The sequence below is a fragment of the Platalea leucorodia genome, assembly GCF_965183815.1.
Source record: "Platalea leucorodia genome assembly, chromosome: 4".
NCBI classification, from domain to species: domain Eukaryota; kingdom Metazoa; phylum Chordata; class Aves; order Pelecaniformes; family Threskiornithidae; genus Platalea; species Platalea leucorodia.
The window spans coordinates 126,028,495-126,051,034 of NC_138826.1; the positions used below are offsets into that span (position 1 = coordinate 126,028,495).

General features: G+C 47.2%; 1 protein-coding gene across 1 annotated transcript in view; it reads left to right on the top strand.

The window, feature by feature from the left end:
- Nucleotides 1-22,540, top strand: part of LOC309589755 (uncharacterized protein) — a gene marked incomplete at both ends in the record, with an annotated part of 100,974 nt that overhangs the window by 76,630 nt on the left and 1,804 nt on the right. Inside the window, 12 exons of the mRNA XM_082310235.1 lie at nt 134-169; nt 6,548-6,628; nt 7,826-7,879; nt 8,239-8,292; nt 9,044-9,106; nt 9,556-9,618; nt 11,045-11,161; nt 14,106-14,183; nt 15,386-15,439; nt 16,824-16,872; nt 17,711-17,749; nt 20,261-20,428. Of these exons, the coding sequence (XP_082166361.1) occupies nt 134-169; nt 6,548-6,628; nt 7,826-7,879; nt 8,239-8,292; nt 9,044-9,106; nt 9,556-9,618; nt 11,045-11,161; nt 14,106-14,183; nt 15,386-15,439; nt 16,824-16,872; nt 17,711-17,749; nt 20,261-20,428 (856 nt within the window). The remainder of the gene's footprint in view (nt 1-133; nt 170-6,547; nt 6,629-7,825; nt 7,880-8,238; nt 8,293-9,043; nt 9,107-9,555; nt 9,619-11,044; nt 11,162-14,105; nt 14,184-15,385; nt 15,440-16,823; nt 16,873-17,710; nt 17,750-20,260; nt 20,429-22,540) is intronic.

Sequence of the window (22,540 nt, forward strand, 5' to 3'; positions counted from 1 at the left end):
TGCTGCTGCAGAGGGGTCCCCAAAGGTCCCCTTGTCTCCTTTTCCATAGCTGTAGGTATCTCCTACAGTAATCCCCATTTCCAGATGAAATGCAGCTCTTCCCCATAGTAACTCATCACCGCTTTCCTTGCAGGGGGAGCCGGGAGAACCAGGCTTGCCAGGCTCTGCCGTGAGTTGGAGCATGTTTCTCTGCCTTTGAGAGTTTTGGGCATGGAGACGGGCTTGCACTGCTGGTCCTCTCCCCACAGCCATGTGTGTGGGTCACGGGGTGGGATGAGGCGATGATGGCTCGGTGCTGCTCCACAAAGCCCACGTTCAAAGAGGCTTTGCTGGAAAACCAGCCGCGGGCAGGGGGGACCACAGCCAGAGGTATGTTTTAATAGGATGCTGCATTTTGCATTAAGAAGCACATGAAATATGCATTTATTTATTATTTTTTAATGCCTTTAGTGTATTAGGGGGCATTGCCAGACACGAACAGATGATGTTTCATGTTCAAATGCTTAAGAAGTGTGACTATAGGTTGTATATCCCATGAGAAATGTATATATCCTTAAGAGACTGGACTCCAAGTGGCTATTCTCAGCACTCACGGAGTGCATATTGCTGGCCAGAGGGAAAACTATTATGGTGGAGGACCTGGATAATCTGAGTTCACCTTGTTTCCTGACAAACTGTAACTGGGAAAAAAAAAAAAGAAAAGCAATTTTGGTTTGCAAAAGTGTTTATATGCCTTTGAACTTCACCGTTTCACCTGGAAGAAACCCCAAGTGAAAAAATGGTCTCCAAGGTTGTCCAAAGTGAAAAAAGTCCCCACTGATTTCTTTTCGTCTGGGAACAGAAGGAATAGGAGGGGAGGGAACGCGAAAAGGCGACTGGGACTTTTTCTCAGGTCATGGAAATACGAGCATGTTCAATTGCAATAAGAAATATCAATATTTTCTTAACCTATTCCCCAGTTATGCCTCTTAGTGTGTAAGTGGGTGATTCTCAGCAACTATCTGTTGCTGTGAAGGCTCCACAGCCGTTCAGTGCTGCCCACTGATTACTGGTCCCGGCTGTGTAACTATTTACAAGCCCATAATCCAGACTGGTAATTGCTCACTGAGAAAAAGGTCCTTGTTCTATTAAGTATTTCAACTCCTGCCTAATTGTAAACAACCTTCTGAGCACTTTGCCAAAGCGATGAGGCTGTAACGTGCTGTAAGATCCCGGTGCCTGGGATCACCGCACGTAGGCATTGGATCAAGTCCATTTTTGAAATTGCTTTCTAGTGAACACCTGACTTCATAGGTGACAACCAGTAGTAGTGCAGGAGCAGAGTGAAGACGTTTGTTGGGGCTGCTGAGTGTGAAGGAAACACAGCTGGACTCCACCATCCTGGCCAGCAACCATCCAGTCACGGTTGGATGACGTGCTGTTTTCTACTGGCACCCACAGGGATCGGCACATACTACAGTTAACTACCAGAAAGTGGTATCTTGTCAATATTTGAGGAAAGCTAAGTAATCTTTCTTTTGGAAATATTTAGGGATTCTGCTGGTGCAGGTTAATGCTATCTGTGCTGTGCTTGGAGCTAGACTGGGATAATAGAGCTTGGTTTTGGTCCTTCATTAAATTTCTAAAATTGCGAAAGTCAGATCAGAGCTGGGGCTGTGTTGGAAGAGCCATGATATACAACATCCTGGGTGAAATTCATCTGACCTCAGGTTAGATGTCTGCCGTGTTCACTTTCCACATCCAAGCGAGCCATGCTCAGATTTGTTTTATTGGCAGCTTTAGGGTACTCTTAGAGCATGATTCACATCATCTATTTCAGGCACCTCTGTTAGGGTGCAACATCCTGATGTGACTTGTTCTTCACAAACCCAGGTCTCACTTTATCTTCTAGGTACTCTCAGATGCTTTGATTATTTTTTCCCCAAGTTATTCTGGAGAGGCAGGCTAGGCTGTCTCATGTATCATTCCCCAAGTCCTCTTCTCCCCTTTTCTTGAAGACAGACGTTACTTGGTCCAGTCTACCTGTACCCAGTCTGTCCTATGCAAAGTCTTAAAGGTAATGGCTAGCGGTTCTTGTTTTCCTTCAGCTCCCTCTAATTCCATCTTTCATATCCACAAATTGCCGCCAACTTATTGCAAAAATTTACTGGTCCCTTTCTGTCCTGCTGAATTCACTTGGAGTAATTTAACCAGCTTGTAAAAAGTCTCATCCATTTACTCTTTTGATTTGGTGATCTGTAGAAGTTCCCAACCAAGTGACAGCATTTGTGTCTTCTCCCTGTAATCATTACCCAGAGAATTTAAATGGATCTAGTTGCCTTTACAACTGGACCTCAAGGCAAATGAGTGCATTCTTGATATTCAAGACAATTCCTCCTCCTTTTTCTTCTTTTCTAAAAGCACTGCGCTTACATTGATATTCCTACCATGCTTCACCCTTTCATATTAATATTGCAGTTTGTGTTATGCCTATTAAGTTGTAATCTTGATCATGTATGAAGGCTTCCAGCTCCTCTTCTTTATTTCCCATGCTTTGTGCATTAATATACTGGCAGATTGACCCATTATCCTCCCTAAAGCTCTCTTAGGAATACTAATTTCTCCCTCTCTTGCCATTACTCCCTATTTTGGGTTTCCAGGGTCTACAGTTACTGGTGTGCCTTGGCCCTCTCCATCCTGGTTTGCAGTTCTCCTCACTAGGTGTACAAGTTGGAGCTCAGAGACATTCTTCACCTCCTCTTCTAAGCTTGGCTCTAAAGTTGACAAGCAGCCTATGGATTCTTGCCATATAACTGAGGAAGCCAGGGTCTGTGTGGTAACACCATCCATGCAGCCATGTGCTTATTCCCAGAGTGTCCTGCTTCAACTTTCCTGAAGAGTGGGAAACCCACCAGATCCCTGGACCTTCTGCGTTTGGTCTCAGAACCATTTCTGATGTGCTTCGTTCTTCAATGCTTGCCAGAGCCCATCTGCCAAAGCCCATGTTGGAGCAGAGCCACCAGCATGTGAGTGAGAGGAAGGATGGGAGAAATCCAGGACTTTTTGGTCCACACTGATCATCGAGAGTGATGGAGTTCACAAGGCGTGAAAGCAAAGCCGTAGACCTGAAGACAAAGCAAGAAGTGAGAGCAAGTCAGGGGATTCTGGTTAACACTGGGACAATCAGATGCTAAATATGGCCAGCCCAGGAAGGCTGAAGGAAGGCTAAAGGACACTTTTGCCACTGTTACAGAACACAGTGCTACAGTCAAAACCAGAGAGCACTCTGCGGGATCTGAAAACTAAGTGATAATCAAGGCCCTGTAACCCAGAGTGTGGTAGGCATGGGCATGGTTATAAGCAGGAATTTGACTTTACCATAGATATTAAGAGCATAAAAGCTCTAGGTATAGCTAAGAGTGGCGGGTGGACAACTCTGAAAAGGTACCGACAAGAGAGCACTACCTCCCACACGAGGAAAGGATTTTTTGAGGAGGATGCTCAGGACTGCAGCAAATAAATGTGGGCGGGACAGTCTAGACAAAAGACACAGCAGGGAAGGGATTAAAACACAGATGAAACTCTGAGGTTGAGACTCCCAGCTACTTCATATGCATCATCCCATCAAATATTGAGCACTGAAGCCCAGGAGGTGGGAAACCTTTTAGCAGAGGTTGCAGCCTACACCATGGTTTAGAAATGCATTAGACCTTTGATGTGTGTCCTCGAACAGATTGATCGTTTTGGGGCATGACGTTTCTGCTGATGGGTTTCACACTTTCCCAGGGTGACCCAGCTAATTCCCCAGCTCATTCATCCGAATGTAAATGATAAGCCTGGAGACAAAGCAGGCTCCTCCCTGGCTCCAGCCCAAAGCTTCACGGGAATTTGTTCCTGGAAGCAGAGATCCTCTGCTGCTCAAAGGCGTCTTTGCGTCACAGCCAGCGCTCAGGACTTATGACTAAGCCTCTGCGATGCTGTGCCTTCATGGCACCTCGTGTCTTTGCAGTTAAATGAAGCCTGTTCCAGCAACAGTTTAATAACAGAACAAAAGAGCAAGAGCCATTTCCAGTACTCCACCAGTAATTGCCTTTAAACGGCCATTTTACTAGCTTTTATTGCCCAGCCTTTATTTGCCTGGCAGAACACGGAATGTAAATCTGACGGAACAAATTTCTATTCGGCTTTTTTCCCTTGCCTAGTGCTCAAACGTTTTCCTCTCTCTCTCTCTCTTTTTTTTTTTTTTTTATTCCTATTCCATCTTTTTCTTGTCCTGGGTGCATGTGGCCTTGAAAAGCATCATCTCTCTGACCTGCTTCCCCCTGCCAGCTGAAGCAGGGACAGACCTGCTGTCGTGTTCAAGCCTTACTATAAATCTTCTAGTCCATATGACAAAGTTTCTTCAGCCCATGATGAGCAGGAGTCCACCTACGGTGAGATAAGACCCAGGTCAAAAACTTGCTTATGTTTACTGGACCAAGTAGGCATGGCTTAGACCCAGCTGCCATTCAGCCTACGAGCACATGTTGTAAGCTTAACTCTTCCTAAAGCCATTTGGGCTCCTTTCAGGTCAAGAGCAGGCAAGAAGCATCTCATGATCTAAGGCAGATGGAAGAGATGAGAGTTGGACATGGGCAGGTGGGGAATCATGGAATCGTTAAGGTTGGAAAAGTCCCTTAAGATCATTGAGTCCAACCGTTAACCCAGCACTGCCAAGCCCACCACTAAACCATGTCCTCGAAGCACAGCAAAACAAGGAAAGGTCTCTCCTTGACACAGGAGACACTAGGGAAAACTAAGAGAAATATTAAAGCTAAGTGGGAAATCTCTACCTAGTGTCAGGTTCCTTCAGGATCAGTCAGTGCTCCCAAATAAGCTTTTTTGCCCATCCCCTTGGATATAGGTGTGCAAATACCTGGCCGGATGGATCTGTACCCAGTTCAAAGCTATCTCAAAAATGCCTGGTACTTGAAGGTATCCTGGGCTTGTGAGATTTAACCATCAAACCAAAATGTTTATTACCCTCCAAGCAAGCAATCTGTCCTAGCAAACAGATAAACTCTAGTTAGCTGGGGGTTTTATGGTCCATTTACTGCCTCAGATGGAACTTTATCTTGATCATGTGAATAAATAGTTACTAGTAAATAAAGAGCTTGCACGAGATGTTTGTGTCTGATAATGTAGGCAGTGCTTGAGAAACATGGACTTTACCTGATCCAGACGTCACCAGCAGAGCCACGGAGGAGCGCCTGGCCGGCTCTCAAATACTCCTCTTACTCTGAAATGTAAAATATCTTGAGGCTTGGGGAGGGGTTTGAAGAAGCAACATGTTTCCCAGAGGAGAAGCTGAATTTTTATATCTGGGAATGAAAAAGTAACCAGTCTGTCCTCACAGTCTGACCCACCATCAGGGACAGCACCATCCCACCCGTGTGTCTCTGGGAATGTTTGCTTGTCACCGTGATCGTGTTTGAAGTGTCCGTTCGTCACTGAGAGGAGTAATTGGAGAGGTGATGAGTCTGCTGGGCATACAAATCTGGTGGCTGATTTTTTATATATACATTTTTTAATAAATGCGTTTCCTTTCAACAACCTACTGCAAATTAATTCCAAGTAGAGAATGCCACTTGTTCATCTCCTGATCTGCTTAAACAGCCAATTCGTTCTCCTCTGACTGAGCTGAGCCCTGTGCAATCAGTATCTCAAGTGGGGATAAATCCAATTTCATCTCACATACAGGTTCTGAAAACTGCAGTCAAAATTGGCCAGAATGGATGAGTAGACTGTGGCAGCCTTGGGAAAAATAAATAAATAAATAAAATAAAATAAAAGGGCATTTCTAGTACATTTCTAGTAACTTTTAGTTTGCTATTGAAACAGTGGGAGACCCCACACAAATTGGCCCCAATGCTGGAGGTGGCTTCAATGTCCCACGCTGAGCTGAGCTGCAAAGTGGCTCCACAAGCTGAGAACCTCCAAAGTATGGCAAAAAGGTGTCTTCTTGGAGGAGCACCTCTGTCCAGCATTGCCCACAAGTCTGGGCTGGATGAGGATCTCTCTTTAGGCTCTCAGCTCCTCAGATGGGATGAACTGCAGCTGTGAGCAATCCTGTGCCTGGATCCACTCATTCACCAAACCAAATTTCACCATCCAGCACTGCTTACCTTGACTGACTGGATCTGAAGCTGCAGACCCAGTGCCCAAGGTTGTGTGCATCCCTCTAAGCCACTCACATTTCTTGCTTAATGCCCTTGCTCCTATTTTCAACCACAGCCATCACCACCGCAATGTTCTTGGCCCAGGACTACTCTTTAGCTGCTGTATGCTTCTGTTTCCCGAGCTGTAATTATAAATAAATCAACTCACAGGTTGTATTTGCTAGTGGTTTGCAAGCCCATGAGGAATGGGTGCTAAATCCCAGCCTCAGGTCTCGGTGCTAGTATAAGGGTAGCTTCTGTCCTCTTATTATTCCGGGCTCTTACTACTGAGTTTCCATCCTGACGACTGTCCTCAGCCACCTCCCTCCAAAAGCTGACACAGAAAATCATTTTTCTCCTCTTTCTGGCAGGGTGCGGCAGGTCTCGATGGGAAGAACGGAAACAAGGGAGCCAAAGGTGACAGAGGTCTTCAGGGGCAGAAGGGGAAGCGGGTGAGTAGTGGGAAAGGACGCGGTTGGTTCGGCAGGTAGAATGAGGCTCCGTGCCTTTCTCAGCCCTAAGTTCATTTCTGCTCCCACACCCTACGTGCCTCATTACTGGAGGCAGGTTCTTGCTCAGGGTGAGTCTTTCCAAAGGAGAGATGAAATCGCTTCCTAAACCTCCCGGGAAAGTCTTTAATGTGCATCCTGCCCCAGTTTTTAGGAGGTGCCAGTCTCTGGATGCCAGCAGAGAATCTGTCCATGTTTCTAGTGACAGACTTCTAAGTTTTCCCATGTTTTTCAGCATGAGTTTTCATTTGTTACTTACCAAGACCCAAATTTCAAGTTCCTTCATGTACCTAGTCCAGTTCTCGATGCTGACCTGCCTGATGGACAGATCAGGGAATAAAGCAATCATTTGCTAAAGCCTTTATGAACCTTGCTTTCCTGGGATGAGCTGGTTCTCTGTCACGACAGGTTGCCTTCCTTGCCCCCAAATAAGTTCCTGCACATGGATGGTACTTCGGCCCCTTATTACGGAAAACACATCTCCAAAGTGATTCTCAGTGAGAACATGTCTTCACCTTACTTTCTAGAAACAAGCTGAAATCTGCTCATGGTTTTTGTCTTTTGTTTTCCCATGAGAGAAAAAAAAAAAAAACAAACAAACAGTAGAAGATTTTGGGAGACAGCAGGAAAGGAAGACCTCACTGAGATTAATGAACATCCCTCAGGTAGTGCCTGAATGATCCAGACTTGGAATGACAGACTCAATTTCCAGGGGCAGTCAGTGATCAACACAAGAGCTGAGAGAGACCATCCAACATCTCCACGGTGCAGGTCCTGATGATTATTGCCACTCCATTATCTTCCCAAACCTCAGTAACATTCACTCCAACACACAGGTCCTCAAGGATCATTTTCCAAACATTGTCCAGCGTAAGATACAGACCCTGTGGCAACTCATCACAGCATTTTGTCCCACTTCACTAGCAGCCCTGTCGCAGTCACCCATCTTCTGCAGGGTCATTCCCAGTCCCACCCCAGAGCTGGCTGCATTTTTAGCAGCAAGATGACCATGATCTGCAAATTTTCAAGGAGCCTCTGGTGGTTAAAAGCACAATATAAATGCAAGATGATGCTATCACCATGGCTGTATTCTTAACCTTTCAGGCTGTGCATGATATGTTTATCTATTTTTTTATGTAGGGAGGGAAAGGTGATCCTGGGGCCACTGGAGACATCGGGCAGAAGGGAGCAAAGGTAGGAAATGGGTGAGATCCTGTGAAATCTCCATTCTTGGAGATATTCAAAAGCTGTCTAGACATCATCCTGGTCGACCAGCCTTAGGTGGCCCTCCTTGGGCTGGTGAGTTGGACAAGATGACCTCCAGAGTTCCCTTCCTACCTGAAACACTCCATGATTCTGTGAAATAAAGTTTGGGACAAACAGAGAAGAGAGCTCAAGCTCCAGGCTGTAGTGGGGCTGACGAAGAAAGATGCTGTGGTCAAGGGAAGAGCTTGTAGCACTACATCAAGGCTAGCTCTGTGCACGTACAGTGTTCTTCCCTCCTGCCCTCACCTTGATTTATCATCAGTGCCCATCATCTGCTTTATCCTCAGGGCTTACGAGGGCTCCCAGGACGCATCGGTGCTCCCGGAGCCGAGGGCGTCAAGGTGAGCTCAGCCTAGCTTTCTAGCTTGCTCTAGCTGCCCCATTTCCAGCAGCATTTCCCACTCATCCCCAGGATAGCATCGTGCATGAAGAAGCCACCCTAATTCTGGCAGAAGTCGCTCTCGGTGGCACGGGGCTGCAGCACAGGGGGACATGGCCATGCAGAGCAGGGATCCACGGATGGGGAGGTTTTAAGGCTTGCGGGAACTTTTTGATAATCTGGGGTAAAAAAAAAAAAAACAGACCCTGCCCAAATCCCCTCCTGGTCTGTGGCTTAGCAACTGCCTGGACTCAATTAGCAATTACTGCTGGGCACATCGCTCCAGTTGTCAGCACCATTGGTCCTTCCTCTATAAACAGGGATAATGACTCTTAATGGTCTTTTTATGAAGGGTTTTGAAAAGCTTGATAAGAAGTAAGGGAGCTGTTGATAGCTGAGCCAATGGGATATGTTGTTATTGTTATTGTTGTTGTTATTAATATTTTCCTTCATCAGCTTGGCCTATTGGGTAACTGAAGTACTGTTCAGTGAATTTCCCACCTACTTTCATGTAGGTGGGCTTGGTGTCAGGGCAGTCTAAAATTTATACTGGTCTGAAGTAGGACTTTGCTTATACTTAGGCTTTCTGTTACCAGGAGTGTCATCATGTTCCCCCTCAAGTACCACTTACCTTGCCATTTTCGGAGACAGTTTTCCCAGTGTTTTAGGGGTTGTGTGGGCTTACAGCCCATCCACTGCTTTTTCATCCACAGGGAGATATTGGCAGTCCTGGAAAACCAGGAATCCCAGGATCGGATGGACCATATGGACCAAAGGTGAATATCTAAATTATGCATCTGCCTACAAGTGGGAGGTTTCCTAAAAGCTTTGTAGATGCTGCAAACCCACCTCTGCAACATGATTCTTTCTTTCAAGGGGCACAAATGGGGTTATTCTGAATCTATTCCTATAAGCCAGCATAGATCTGGGTGGAGACGCTTGGACATCTGAGGTGGGGACCTCTTCACTCACCTCTGCAAGACTCAACCAGGTTCATCCACTCCAGCCCTGATGCTCCACAGGCACTATTGCATGTGTCAAGTAATGGGGTTTTTTAACAAAATTTCTTTCAGTCTCCTTGAGTACCACCAATGTGCAGGCTGAGAGACCCTTCTGGGTCGCACTCAGCAAATGATACTGTAATCCGAAGAAGAGACGGTTCATTCAGCAAATTGCAACCTTGCCAAGTCCGCGTTGGCCATGATTTTATCTTGGCTCCCTCCAGGGTGAACAGGGAGCATCAGGAGATGATGGTGCCTCGGGGATTCCTGGGGAGAAAGGAGAAAAGGTTAGTACTCACCAGACTGCATCGAGCTGCCATTTATAAAAGAATAAATCCCACATCCATCAGGGCGAGTTAACAAAATTATACACTTTCTACATCATAGGTACCCTTTCCAGTGGGCAAATGTCAACTGTCTGGAGCATTAAGGCTGGAACTGCAGTTGGAAAGGGCAGGAGAGGGAGGTCTCCTTAAATTCACCCTCTGCCAATGTACAAAACCCCGGGAGGGTGCCTGCTTAGTATGAGGAAAAGCCATCCAAACCCTCGAAGTGGGATTGTTAGAGTTTATGCAATACCACTGTGCCCAGGGTAAAGGGTGCCTGGGGTGCTGTGGGGCAGAAAAAACGGAGAACACTGCTGCCTCCTGGGCACGTTGGCCATGGGAGTGGGAAAGGTCTCCAAGCTGACCTGCTCCCGGGCTCTGCTCAGCTCCCTGAGGAGTCCCCACCTTGATCACTCCCCACCGATCTTCCCTCTCTGCATTGCTTAATTTTGCATTTTCTTCCCTAAAAGAGCAAGTCTAGAATATATACCTTTCCATGGAGGGAAAAAATGGGGTTTCGGTTAAAACAGTAACTGTTTTGAAAAAAACGAAAAACACACAATAATCCCAGCAGCCTCCATCAAGTCTTTTGTCATTTTCCAGCCCCTCAGGCCCTTCTCGCATTCAGCTCCACCATCTGGTCTCCAGCTGATTTGGGATCTTAAAGAATTTGTTGCTTTTATTGATAACAGCTCTTCTGATCTTCATCCCCTGATGGTCATCTGTGTCAAACACTAAGGGTTCTTCTCTTGTCAAGCAACACCTCTGGCTCACTAAGTCTCTGAGCTGTGAATGGTTGGAGACTGGGAGATTATTTCTGGGGAAATATCACTCCCTTCCTCTCCTGTTCTTCTCCTCTCCCATAAACATCTGCTTTCAGCCACTGCTGAAGGTTGGTTGTTGGGCTGACTGGAGATCTTTCCTTCTGCTGTGTTTCATAGGAGCCTTTTCTGTTCACAGCAGCTCCAGGAGGAAGTTCAATGATGCAGATGAGTAGGAAATTTATAGGCCAGCTCTTGGTAACTCCCTTTTTCCTCCTGAGGAGTCACTATTTTTTCCAGGGTTACGGACTAAAGGACTCTGCTTACATACACAGGGAGAGCTGGGCATTAGAAATTATCAGGCATCATCCTAGAAAGGGGGACATCCATGTCACCAAGCAGTGAGGTGCCTTCTGGACAAGTGAAGGTGGAGAACAAAGCTGAAGTGATCTCTACCCTCCTACTGATGCTCTGTAAATAGCACAACAGCAGACAAAGTAGAATATAAAGATTCTCCCCTTATTGCCAATGCCATGAAAGCATTTGGGTAATGTTTGACTGGCCCATCTCTAAAACCATTTGTGCTTGATAAAAGCTCTGAACTGCTCTCTGTCGGTGATTCTCAGGGGGCCAAGGGAGTTCCTGGCTTGGGAGGCTTCAAAGGACAAATGGGATTGCCTGGGAAGACTGGCGTCGCAGGACCAGAGGGACCTCAAGGGCCACAGGGCGAACCAGGGCCACAGGTGAGCAGCAAGTGGTCCGTAGCATTCCCTAGACCCTGGTGAGATCTGGTGTGAGGAGGGCATGAATGATAAACTCTAATAAGCTGGCTTCCAGGAGATCTAGTTTTCTCCTTACCATTTTAGTCATATCATACATCAGTAAGGAAAAGTCCTCCCCTCCCACTCCCTTGCAGCACATGGGCAAACACCATCATGGCCCCTCCACTCTCTAGAAAGCCTTATGCTGGGGCAGCCCTAGTGAGGATTCATCCACGGTCATGCTCCTCCAAGAGCAGGAGAAGGTACGATGCCGCCCTAGACCTCACAGATTTACCTTCCCAGGGGAGCTCTGCTAGAAGTCTCTTCCCCAAGTATCCCCCAAGTGGTTGCACCTCACATCCTCATGTGACGTAGCACCCCAGATGTGTCACCACATGTCACCGTGTACACAGACAACCCCCTCCTGTAAACTGGCACCTGAGGTCTTTCATGTTGAGAGAGGATGGCTGCAAAGTCTGCTGTCTTTCTGTGGGATCTTGATCAACTTCATCTCTTGGTGCATTTATCACTAGAGATTTTTTTCTTCCCTTTCTTCTCTTCTTTTCCTATCTGCAGTGTAAGACATGACCTCTCAATGAAGAAAGGAAGGCTGATAATTTCAAGTTAGCAGGGCATCAAGTGCACCCCTCCTGTTGCTAATTATCTGGGGAGCAGGATGCCAAGGTTTCGGAAGGAGCTGGTGGCTTTCAGACCCCATTTGTGGGCCATACTTAATAAGTGTCTTTGCATGCAAGACATGCTGGGCACCTTTTGAAATGTAAAAAAAAGACTTGGAAATGAGACATGTTAATACTATTTATGAGCAGGAACATGCTGCCCCCAGATTCTATGGTAATGAAGAGTGTCTTGCTGCTGCCAACATAATGCGGAGGGACGATGCTAGAGATTAATGCTAATCACTCGCCCTTAGACAGCATCCATTAAGTAACAAAGAACTTTTCAAGTGAAAGAGGACTGGAAATGAAAATACCTGTCTCAGTTGTGCTGGTGGGACTGGGTGAGTTTCAGGCTTGGACAAGAGAATACGTAAATTAACACAAAAGAATCAAGAACAAAAGAAAAGCTGAAGCTGGGTAACTACCTGAAAGACCGAGTGTTTCCCATAAGCTGTCTCAGGGACAGCCCTGTTTTAACTCCTGCCAGCCTGTAAGTCTGGCAGGTATTTGGTGTGTCACGTCTCACCCTTCAGTGATGTATCCTTATATAAGTATGTGTAAGAATTTGGCACTCGTATGTGTGTGTGTATATATATAAGTATATATATCTGTGTGTAGAGACTACATGTACACACATACACACACATGGTTTGTAAAATACTTGAGTTTTCTGCTAGATGGGAAGTCGATTGCACTGATTTGAAAACAAGGAAAGGAGGTAGAGACCCTGGCAGGATTTTCTTCTTTAATCTGCCATGCCCTGCTGAATTATTTCAGCCAAATAATCCAAACTCCAGCCACCAGTGATTATCCTTCACCAAGTGAGAAGCACATTCAATAGCACGGAGAATTCAGCTGATGTGTAGCTGCATCTGACAGTTGGGGACTGGGCTGGTAAAGATACGCTCATGAAAATTGCTTTGGCTTTTGAGGATAGAAGTTGGGACAATTCAGACCGAATTTTGTGTGAAAGTCTGAATAAGTCTGGACCTCATTAGATCAGCTCTCCTGGGTCTGAAAGATCTCCCTGTCCTAGAGCCCCTTGCAGAACTTCTGACTTGGGTGGTATAAAGGTGTCTACGCAGGCTTTGGTGATCCTTAACCTGGTTTTGCCCCATACAGATGAAGAGCATCACATGTTAGGAAAATCTGTACCCTGCTCTTTGGAGCCTCAAAACAAAAAATACCCAACACTGGGTGTTAAGTCTTAGGGAAGAAGTGATTAAGGAAGGAAAAATGCAGGTGGTGCAGCAAGGTCCATGTTGTACTTATGGTCAGATTGAACATCTGTATTGTGTCCTGAGACATCATCAAATGAAAGCTTGACCTAGCACAATCTGCTCCACGATACAAGGGCACAGAGGATGCTCTGGGCCTCCAGCATTGTTCTGCAGCTTATAGCTACAGCTGGATCCCCCCCAGTGCTTCACCACTGACAGGGTGAGTATAGGAAGGACTGCCCCTGAGCCTTCCCCTAAAGGGTTGCAGGTGTAGAAAGACCCTTCCAGAACAATTAAAAAAGTGGACTAGATGGAGCTTCAGACGATAGCAGCAACATTATTCTTCTTTCCCTTGCTCCCCAGGCTGTACCTTGCAATGAAAAATGTATCAAAAGAATCACAGAAGGGAGGAAGGAGCTGAAAGTACGAGATCCCCTCATGTATGTTTAAAAAGGCTGGAAGTTTTTATATTAGCAGTTACAAGCACTGCATGCTCAGGAAGCCGTGTATGAGATAATGAATGGCTTCTGTTTGGATGCTGATTAAAGAGAGATTGTGAGATGCCACTTTCTACATCCACACGGCTACTTGTCTTTTCCCTAAATTAAAAGAGAAAGTCCCTGGGTCTGAACTGCTGCAGCGAGGCCACCCTCATTTCTAATGTGGGAGGGTATTATCTCGATCTGCAAGCCTTTCTCCTCCTGCTGAGACTCCGTTTCTTAAATTAGTGCTGGGACAGACAGAGCGTCAGAGAGAGAAAAACTGCCTTCTGCCCCTGCAGCATCCATCCTTTCTGCAGGGATGGACCATAGGAAACGCCTTATGGTTGCCCAGGGCAGAGGGGACAAAACCCAGGGCTCTGACCCATCATGTCTGATCTGTCTGGGGAGCATCTGAAATCCAGAGAGCTCTGAGTATCTTCTACTGATGCCCTGGTTGGGCTTTAGGGGGAAAACCCCAACTGGTGGCATAGGATATCTCCGAAGGGTGCTTGGGCACTGCTAACTGAGCTCTCCTCTTCCTCTCTAGGGTCCACGAGGGAAAAGAGGGAGACCTCAGCTCTGCCTCAGGGGCCCCCCGGGCATGGACGGGCAAAAAGGAGAAATGGTCAGTATGGGGATGAGCCGGGCTCACCTCCCAGTGAGGTTCCTCACCACCCTGCAGCAGCGCAGAGCTCTGCATTGGGGCTGGATGAACACTGGCTGTTCTAAGTCGCATTTCTCAGCTCTCCAAATTTTGCAACAACAAAAGCACAGAGAGCATTTTGCCCTCAAGCACCAGGCATTGGACATGGGCAATGCTGCCTACATTTCTGCCTGAAGGTATCTCCAGCTGGGACAGCTGCTATGATCCCTGTGGGCTGCCAGTTGTTTTATATAAGACTTCTTTGGAAAAACATCATATTTTGGGCCAGCACATCCTCAACTGTGCTTGCCACGGCAGACCAGGAGTAAAACAATACTCAGTGCCGTACTTCAGTACAGAGAGGTAATGCTCAGCCTTTTAATGCACATCAGAGTATAAAAATAAGAGCTTAATTTCAAGATCCCAACCTACAGCCCATGTTCCAGATTGGTCCCTGCATGCTGCAGGTCCTGCCAAAACTGACTCAAGGGCTTTTTGCATCAGGAGGTGGCGTTGCATTAGCTCCATGTGTTGGTGGAGGGTAATGCGATTTCTACTCGCGCTCTGGCCCCTGTAAGTGAGCACGGATTGAGAAAAATGACCATTGCAGCCTTAATTTAGATCTTTCTTCCTGTGCTCCTTTTCCTTTAATATTTTAAAGTATTTTTAATCAACAAATCCAGTTCTGAGCAGAAAATTTTTCAAGGTATTTTCTCCTAGGAGGCAGAAAGCCCTGTTGGCAAACCTCAGCATCTCCCTGTGTTTCATCTTTTCAGCACTGGGATTGCAATCCCCGTTGCAATCTTCTGCCTGCTCTGGTTCCCAGAGGTTCTCTGGAGGCCAGATTCTCTCCACGCCTCCACCTCAGCCTTTGTGGTCCCTTACAAACTGCAAAGAAACCTGACTTAAACTGTAGCTGGTAACATCCTTATTGTTTGGATAGAGCAGAGCTCCCCAAAAATCTGGGAGCCTGCACCCAGCTCTCTGATACACGCTTTTGTTCTTGCTTCCTTGCATGTGGATGAGATACTCACAGATATCCCTAAAATTTATGGGAAAACATGTGAGCCTTTTTCCCTGTCTCCCTTCCTAGCGCATCCTTTCCTCTCTAAGGTGAACTTATTCTTGCAGCATTTAATGGTCAATCTACTGAGCTTTTGTAATGACTTAAGTGTTTTTAACAGGGTGAAAATGGTCCAGCTGGCCAGAAAGGAGAAAAGGGAGATCCTGGTCTTTCTGTGAGTACTTTAGCCCAAGATCACATCCTATTACACAGGTCTGAATAGAGAAAATAGGGCAAACTGCCCCTAAGAGGTGTAGGGGAGGAGGGAAATGCTGAGAAACAGATTCATTCAGAGAATATCCGGGAAATGAGAGCATTGGCCATTACCCAGAGATGTCAAGATGTCAGACGTGCACAGGCTGAGGCGGGAGCAGTGCTGGCCTGTACAATGCCAAGCCCAAACAATGACTCAGAGCCACATTTCCCCTCTCCCATCCTCCCCGTGATGCTTCAAACATGATGCTTGGCAGATAGGATCACTGCCAATGCCACAGGGCTGATCAAATACAAAGAAAGAGCAGGAAAGAGCAATATGTGCCCCGTTTTCAAAGCGATTAGGGAGCTGGCATTACTGCAAAAGCTGCTGCTCTGGGTTTATAAATCCTGAAGGAGTGGTTGACCCACATGGGTCAGGGCAAAATCCCTGTTGCAGCTCCCCTACCATTAGGGTCTCCATCCTGTTGCCTGAGCAAATGTGTTTTGTGCCACTTGACTGATACAATGCAGTACTTTCATCTTTTCAGTGTGTGGAGGCCAGGCAGGATTAGTTTTAGCATGAGTGTTGTGGGCAAGGGTGCCGTATGTGTGGGCTGCTGAAGAGCCCAGATCCCTGTGTAGTAAGTAAGTGCCCCAAAATTTGTCATCCCTACAAGGGATAAGAGGTAGTGACCACGTGAAGTGCAGTAGGACACCAACTACTGGACATGGAAGATGCTCAGCTGAAGCAGTGGCGGTTGGCTGGCCACAGGGTGAGGGATAGACACAAAATCCATGAGACCAGACGTCTTGCTCTGCGGGGAACGTCATTAGCTGGTAAAAAGACAGAGGAGAAGAAGAAAATGAGGTGCAGCTACACCTCATCTAAATCTAGTGCTACAGCCCATCTCCATGGGTCAAGCCTGCAGTATGATTCAAGCAGCCCCTTTGCATGGATGCAGGTGGGTTGATGAAGCTTTTCAGAGGTAAGGGACATCTGAGAGACCATGGCTTCAGGGACAGTGCCAAAAGGGTGGAGAGACTCATTGGAAAGCCAACCCAGGCTTGAGGTGTGCCATGGTCCTCACGTTGGGCTGGGGATCCCTTGTGTCAAGAGGAGCTGGCTACAGGGTGGCCATGAATTTGCAAAGGGAATCATTTCCCTGATGAGCCACAAATCTTCAACTGAGGTCCCTGTGACACCGAATACACGTCTCTGATCTCGGCCATACCCAAGTTGAGGTGGTTTCACCAGAGGCCACCTCCAGTGGGGCAAGCAGATTTGGGATGGGGCACAGAGTGGAGGGAGATGGTGCCAAAGTAGAAAAATCACCACTAACCTCTATTTTCCCCCCACGGCACAGGAGGAAGCGGTGAAGGAGGTGGTCAGGAATGAAATGAGAGGCAGATGCGGTAAGTTGGCCGGCGAGCTGCGCTCGGGGCAACCGCTCTGACACCTGCCAGCAACTAAATTGGAGCAATTTGAGTGCTGGCACGTGCTGGCTTGGCAGAGCAAATATCACCCCATTAGCAGCAAGTGGAGACGCGTCACCCCTCCACGCTCGGAGACAAGTGCGGGCTTCTGGGCTGCGAGGTCTCTGCCATAGTCCTGACCTCCTACTCAAACTCTTAATTTTTTGCCTTGAAACCTTCTCTCTTCCCATTTTTTCCCCTGTGGTTTTGTCAGCAAATCTTTCCTCCCTGGTCATCTCCATTTCCCCGCTGATTGGCAAAAGGCGCTGGGTCACGGGGGAAGGTTTGCAGCTGCATTTTGCCCAATAACAACCTTTTAATTCCTGTCTGCTTTGTGGCACTTCTTGACACACAGACCTCTTCTCGCCCGTACTGAATAACTGCCAACCAGCACCACGACAGCAACAAAAAACACTGCATTTGGGAATGGTTTTGCCCCAGAATCCCAACATCACAAGGGTGTCAGGCTTTTGGGGTCTTGCTTTTCTTACCCTGCAGAGGTCCAGCTACCTGAGGGCCAGCAGAGAGCTTCCCCACTCCTGCCGCACTCCCTGCAGTCTGCTTACGGCCAAGGAGGGTTTGAGTTGGAGTGGCACTTGTTTCTGCCTAGAGACGTTAGGGGGGATTTGAATGCTTTGAAGGGGGGAAAAAAGGATGAAAAATAGTCCATGAAAGCATGTGCTGCATGTAAAAAGAATGATTTTGTTGAAAAATCTTATTTACATAGGGAAAAAAGAAGTGGCAAACAAACTATGCCCTGTCTGTCTTATGTTTGCAGATTGTGGAGGTGAGTTGGGAAGGATGCTCATGGAAAGGGGTAAGGCTGCTAATATCTACATAGGAATGCATGTGAATTCATGCAGTAAAGGATGTTCTCCTTGCCCCAAAAGAACCTGAAATTGCAAGTGAAAAGGTGTTGTTAAGAATAAGTGCTTTTTTCTGTGATTCAGTGCAGAAAATGACCCTGGATCACCAACTGCTTTTAGACCCTGGCTCCGGGGTTGGTATTTCTTGAGAGGAATCTGAGAAAACAGGGTTGAGAAGGACACCAAGAGGTATCCTGCTTCCACCCTCTACTGCAAGACAGGATCAAAGCTATTCCTGACACCCATCTTTAAAAGCTGCACCCACAGGAACACCTCTACCTGCCCACAAAACAGATCCTGTTGCTCCACCATCGCAAGCCATCAACATGATAAGCTCCAGTGAGGTGCCTACAGTGCAGGTGTCTATTCATCATTTAAGCTCCTGTTGGGGAGATCTAATCCATATGGTCCACGGTGTCTGGAGGGCCAATCTGTCAACCCCAAGACAGACCCCCATGTTCAGGCAGGGGCTCATCTTCTGTGCTTCAGGGAGGACTTGGTTCCTCCACGTCTTTGCCTACATGTGGGCAAGTGATTTAGGGTGCAGTTTTTCCACAGGAGATACTGAATCAGGTTTTGGATCTCAGATGGCCATAGTAGGTTTTGAAGACACTCAACTCACATGAAGTCACCTAGAGGAAAGTTTCCAACTCTGGATCTCACCTCATCCCTGGGTGTTGGTCTAGTTGCCCACATATAAGCCACATTACGTATCTTGCTGGGCACAGGTGTCTTGTAAGCCTGTGTCATATCTGTTAACCCAGCTTTGATGCCTCAGTTGCCCTGGGACATCTCATCTAACTTGAATGTTTCCTACTACATTTCAAGGTCATCATTAGACCTGGAAAGGATCACTTCCCTCAGCTCGTTTTTAATGTTTTAAACAAGAATAGACAAAGGAGGAACTTCAGAGCAGCAATTTGACTTTAAATTGCAGTGAACTCGTCTTCTCCAGGAATGGATTTGCTTTAACTTTTCCTTCATAACTGTTTTACTTTTTTTTTTTTTTTAGCCTTCATAACACATTGTTTCATAGTGTATGAAAGAGGAGCATTTTTCAAAGCAAGGACTTTCTAAACAGAGAGGTGGGTCAAGAAGCAGCATCCTTGCCCTGGATGTAAGAAGCCAGTACAGTCACAGGTGCCTGGAGCAGCTGGAAACTCTCTTGGTGTGGGATATTCCCAACTACACTAGACATGAGATAGTCCTTTCCAGGCTCTGTTTCCCCTCCTGCTCTGTGTTTAGAAAGCAAATCTTCTGTCAGGGTAGAGAACATTTCTCCCTGATATCTATCCATGGTCCCGTACTTGGGATCCTGCCCTTGCTCCAGCCTCCGTTTGCTTCTGTAATGTAAATAAATCAGAGCAAATGAATCCTACGCAGTGAATGCTCTTGGACACAGCAGCCTCCATGCTCCTGCAAAAGACAACTCTCGCTGAAGTGTTTTGCCTTCATGACTCAGGTCTTACCAAAGGGCCTTGCCTGTTATCTGGCTGGTTGATCCTTCAGCCAGGAGCATGTGGTCCTCTCCGTTCCTCATGCTCAGAGCACCATTTAGATAAAACAGTAAGTTAGTAAAGGAAAGCAAAGCTGGCTCAAAACCACAGTGAACACACCACAGAGCATTAATCTGGGATGGATTCAGTCTGCTGGTCCACATTTCTTTAAAATAGGTTTCTGGGTTAACTTTGCACAACCAGGCTCCACTAGATCTCCTGTCCTCTACCTGCAAACTCTGTACGTCCACCATAAAACCAGAACTCCTAAAATATCTGCTCCGCTAAAGTGCCTGCCAGTCTGGTCCAGATCACACTTGTCCTTCAAGGCACTGAGCATCAGACATACCCAGAATGAAGGATGATGAAGCCACAGCCTCACACACATCCAGACATACAGCTGGACATGCATAACTTCGCTAACTCTTTTTGTGAATTCCCAGCCTTTTAGTAAACAAGTCTTACCTGAGGCGACTGGCAGTGCTCAGCACTTCAGGGGACCTATCTCATGGAGATGCTGATCCAGCAGCATTTAATTATCCATGTAGTTTTGATTACAACTCCATCCCAGCTGACACAGGGAACATGTCCATGCAGTCACGGAGGTCCCGAGGAAGCCCAACACACTTCTTGGGAACCACTTCCTCAAAACCAGCTTTTATTCTGAATAAATTTAGCATATTCCCTGCTCCCTTCCTTGAGAAAACAGTAGAGAGTGCAATCTCTCCTTAATTACTTGCCCTTCTCTAGAGTATATGTGATTTGGAAATAGGTTTCCTACCTTGACCACGTACCCCAGTGGCCTGTAGGCTTTGGTCAACGAGACGTTGTGTTGTGACTTGTCTCCCACACTGTGTTGTGCAGTGGCGGTAATTTTGTTGAGCTACAGCCATTTATCGAAGCATGGTGGCTTTCAAACTGTGGCACCAGAGTTCATCCTCACTGACCCAGTGATTAAATCCACAGGTCTGGAGGCAGCTGAAATCAACAGGCAGCTCCAAGGGTATTTTCAGCATTGGGAACACACCAGAAGGGATGGTGAAAGCCAGGAAGAAATGCTTAACAAAACTCAGAGCATGACCATGTTGGTGACTTCGTTGAAGCCCTTCATGGAGCCACCTTCACTTACTGCAAGTAAGTGCAGCTGCGTGGCCGCATGCTTTCCATCTTTCCAACCGTGGCAGCCGGTATCTTCTGGAGCACCCCATGAACCCAGTGCTAAATCCTCTTCCCTGGGACTGGGCAGAAACAAGGCAGTGATGGGATTTCCAGTGAGGGCTCCCATGCTGCCATGCCCCACGCTGAAAAGGGCTGGTCAGTGGCTCAGAGACCAGGTGAGCTGATGCCCCTCGACAGGGTGGTGGGTGAGGGAAAAGCCAAATATATGTGGCCTCAGTGATGATCGCCACCTCCAAAAGGATGCATTTTGAAAGGCTGGAAGGAAGCAACCATTTTCAGGCTGATTTTGTCCCCTTCTCCCCACCATGTCCTTTGCAACTTCTAGTAAAGCTTCCTACCAGCCAGAAATTACATCTCTGAGACCAAAAACTCGAGCTATTACAGACTATTTCTGTCCAGGGCCTCATGAATCCTTTAATGGCTAAAGCTACTGATTACAGCTAATGGGAAAACAAGCAGCTCTATTTCTGTCCCTTTGTGTTGCCCAAGAGGGAGGGGGAGAGAGAAGGGCCAAGGTCAGGACAAATGCAATACAGACCTGCCTGTACACGAACACCAGTGGGTTTGTGGCATCACCTCACACTGCATCTACCTCTACACCAGGCCACTGGACAGGGCAAGAGCATGATCCAAGATTGGCCATGCTTTTAGGTATTATCAAGCTACCCAGTAGGATCTTGAGCAGTGCTAGGCAGCCAACATGCAACCATTATTTTTGGGGATGAAGGCTCCTCAGCCATAGAGAGGTGAACTGTCCTGCTACTTGCCCATGGGCTGGAGGGAGGTTCATGGCCCACTCTGTAGGCACAGCCGATGGCGTGGTTCCCCAGGAGGCTCCAGGACCACCTTGGGATGCACTGGAACACAGTGTCCTGGTGGAAAAGCCCAGGAGATGAGCCCCATGGATACCGGGAACTCCATTAATGCCTGGCTGAGAACGGCCATCTTTCCAGGGAGAGGACACGATGGGGCAGTTCTGGCTGTGTTTCAGATCATCTACCCTTTCTTCTGACCGTGAACCGCTATAGTGAGCACTACAATGAGGGAATGCTTAGCCCAGCTTCATGCAGACCTGGTGAGCAATACGGTCCCCTTGCCACAGAAGAGCTACCAGTCAGATATCCTCCTTCTCCTGTCCTCATGGGATAATGGCTCATGGGTGGCTTTTCCAGGCCCTATCGGCCTGCCCGTCCCCTGGGATGCTGATGGAGGCAACAAGCAGCCTTTGACATGACTGGCTTGAGGGGTTTCTGGGTAGCTCTGCCCTAAATTTTAGCAGCAACCTGGAAATGACCTTCACCCAGAAGGACCCATATGAGCTGCCCTCCTCCAGGTCCATCACATCTTCAAATCCATGCCACAGCCACCCATGCACCCTCTGACCTCCTCATCAGGGCTTGGCTTTGAGTCTTGATTTATGGGAGACAAAGAGTGAAAACATGATGCCAAAGGGCTGGTGGGGAGGAATGGGGGATTATGGGCTTGCTTGTGGAGAGCTTTCTGCACTTGGCGCTCAAAGTTCAAACACACTGCAAGACAGGGCAGGACTCAAAACGAGGGAGAGTTCAGACTCATTTATTGCAATTCAGCAAATCAGAAATTAAGATGTGGCTGCTCAGATTTTGCCACCAGGAGGAGGAGGGTTGGGTCGCATTGATGGAGCTGCCTTTGACACAGGCAGGGGGACAGCAGCAGTGCTTCAGCTCAGAGAAATAGGTACTTGCAGGGCCAGATGCATCCCAGCAGAAGGGAGCCATCTAAAATGCAACATCCCGTGCGCCTACAACACTCCTACCCAAACTCTGGTCCCCCAGCATCTCTGGGGCAAAGCTTTCTGCAGACTGGCCATGCAGCAGCTGAGTGGCCAATCAGCACTAAAGCTTGCCAGTCAGCTCACCAGTTGGCCAATAAGCACATGGGTTGGCCAACCAGTCCTTCTACTCTAGAAATAATTAAAAAAAAAAAAATCACATTGCATTTTCATACTGAGCAAGACACCCCAATGTTACACACCTTTACACCCCAAAACAAGTCGTAGCCTATACAAGCTGTTGACTTACAGTTTAT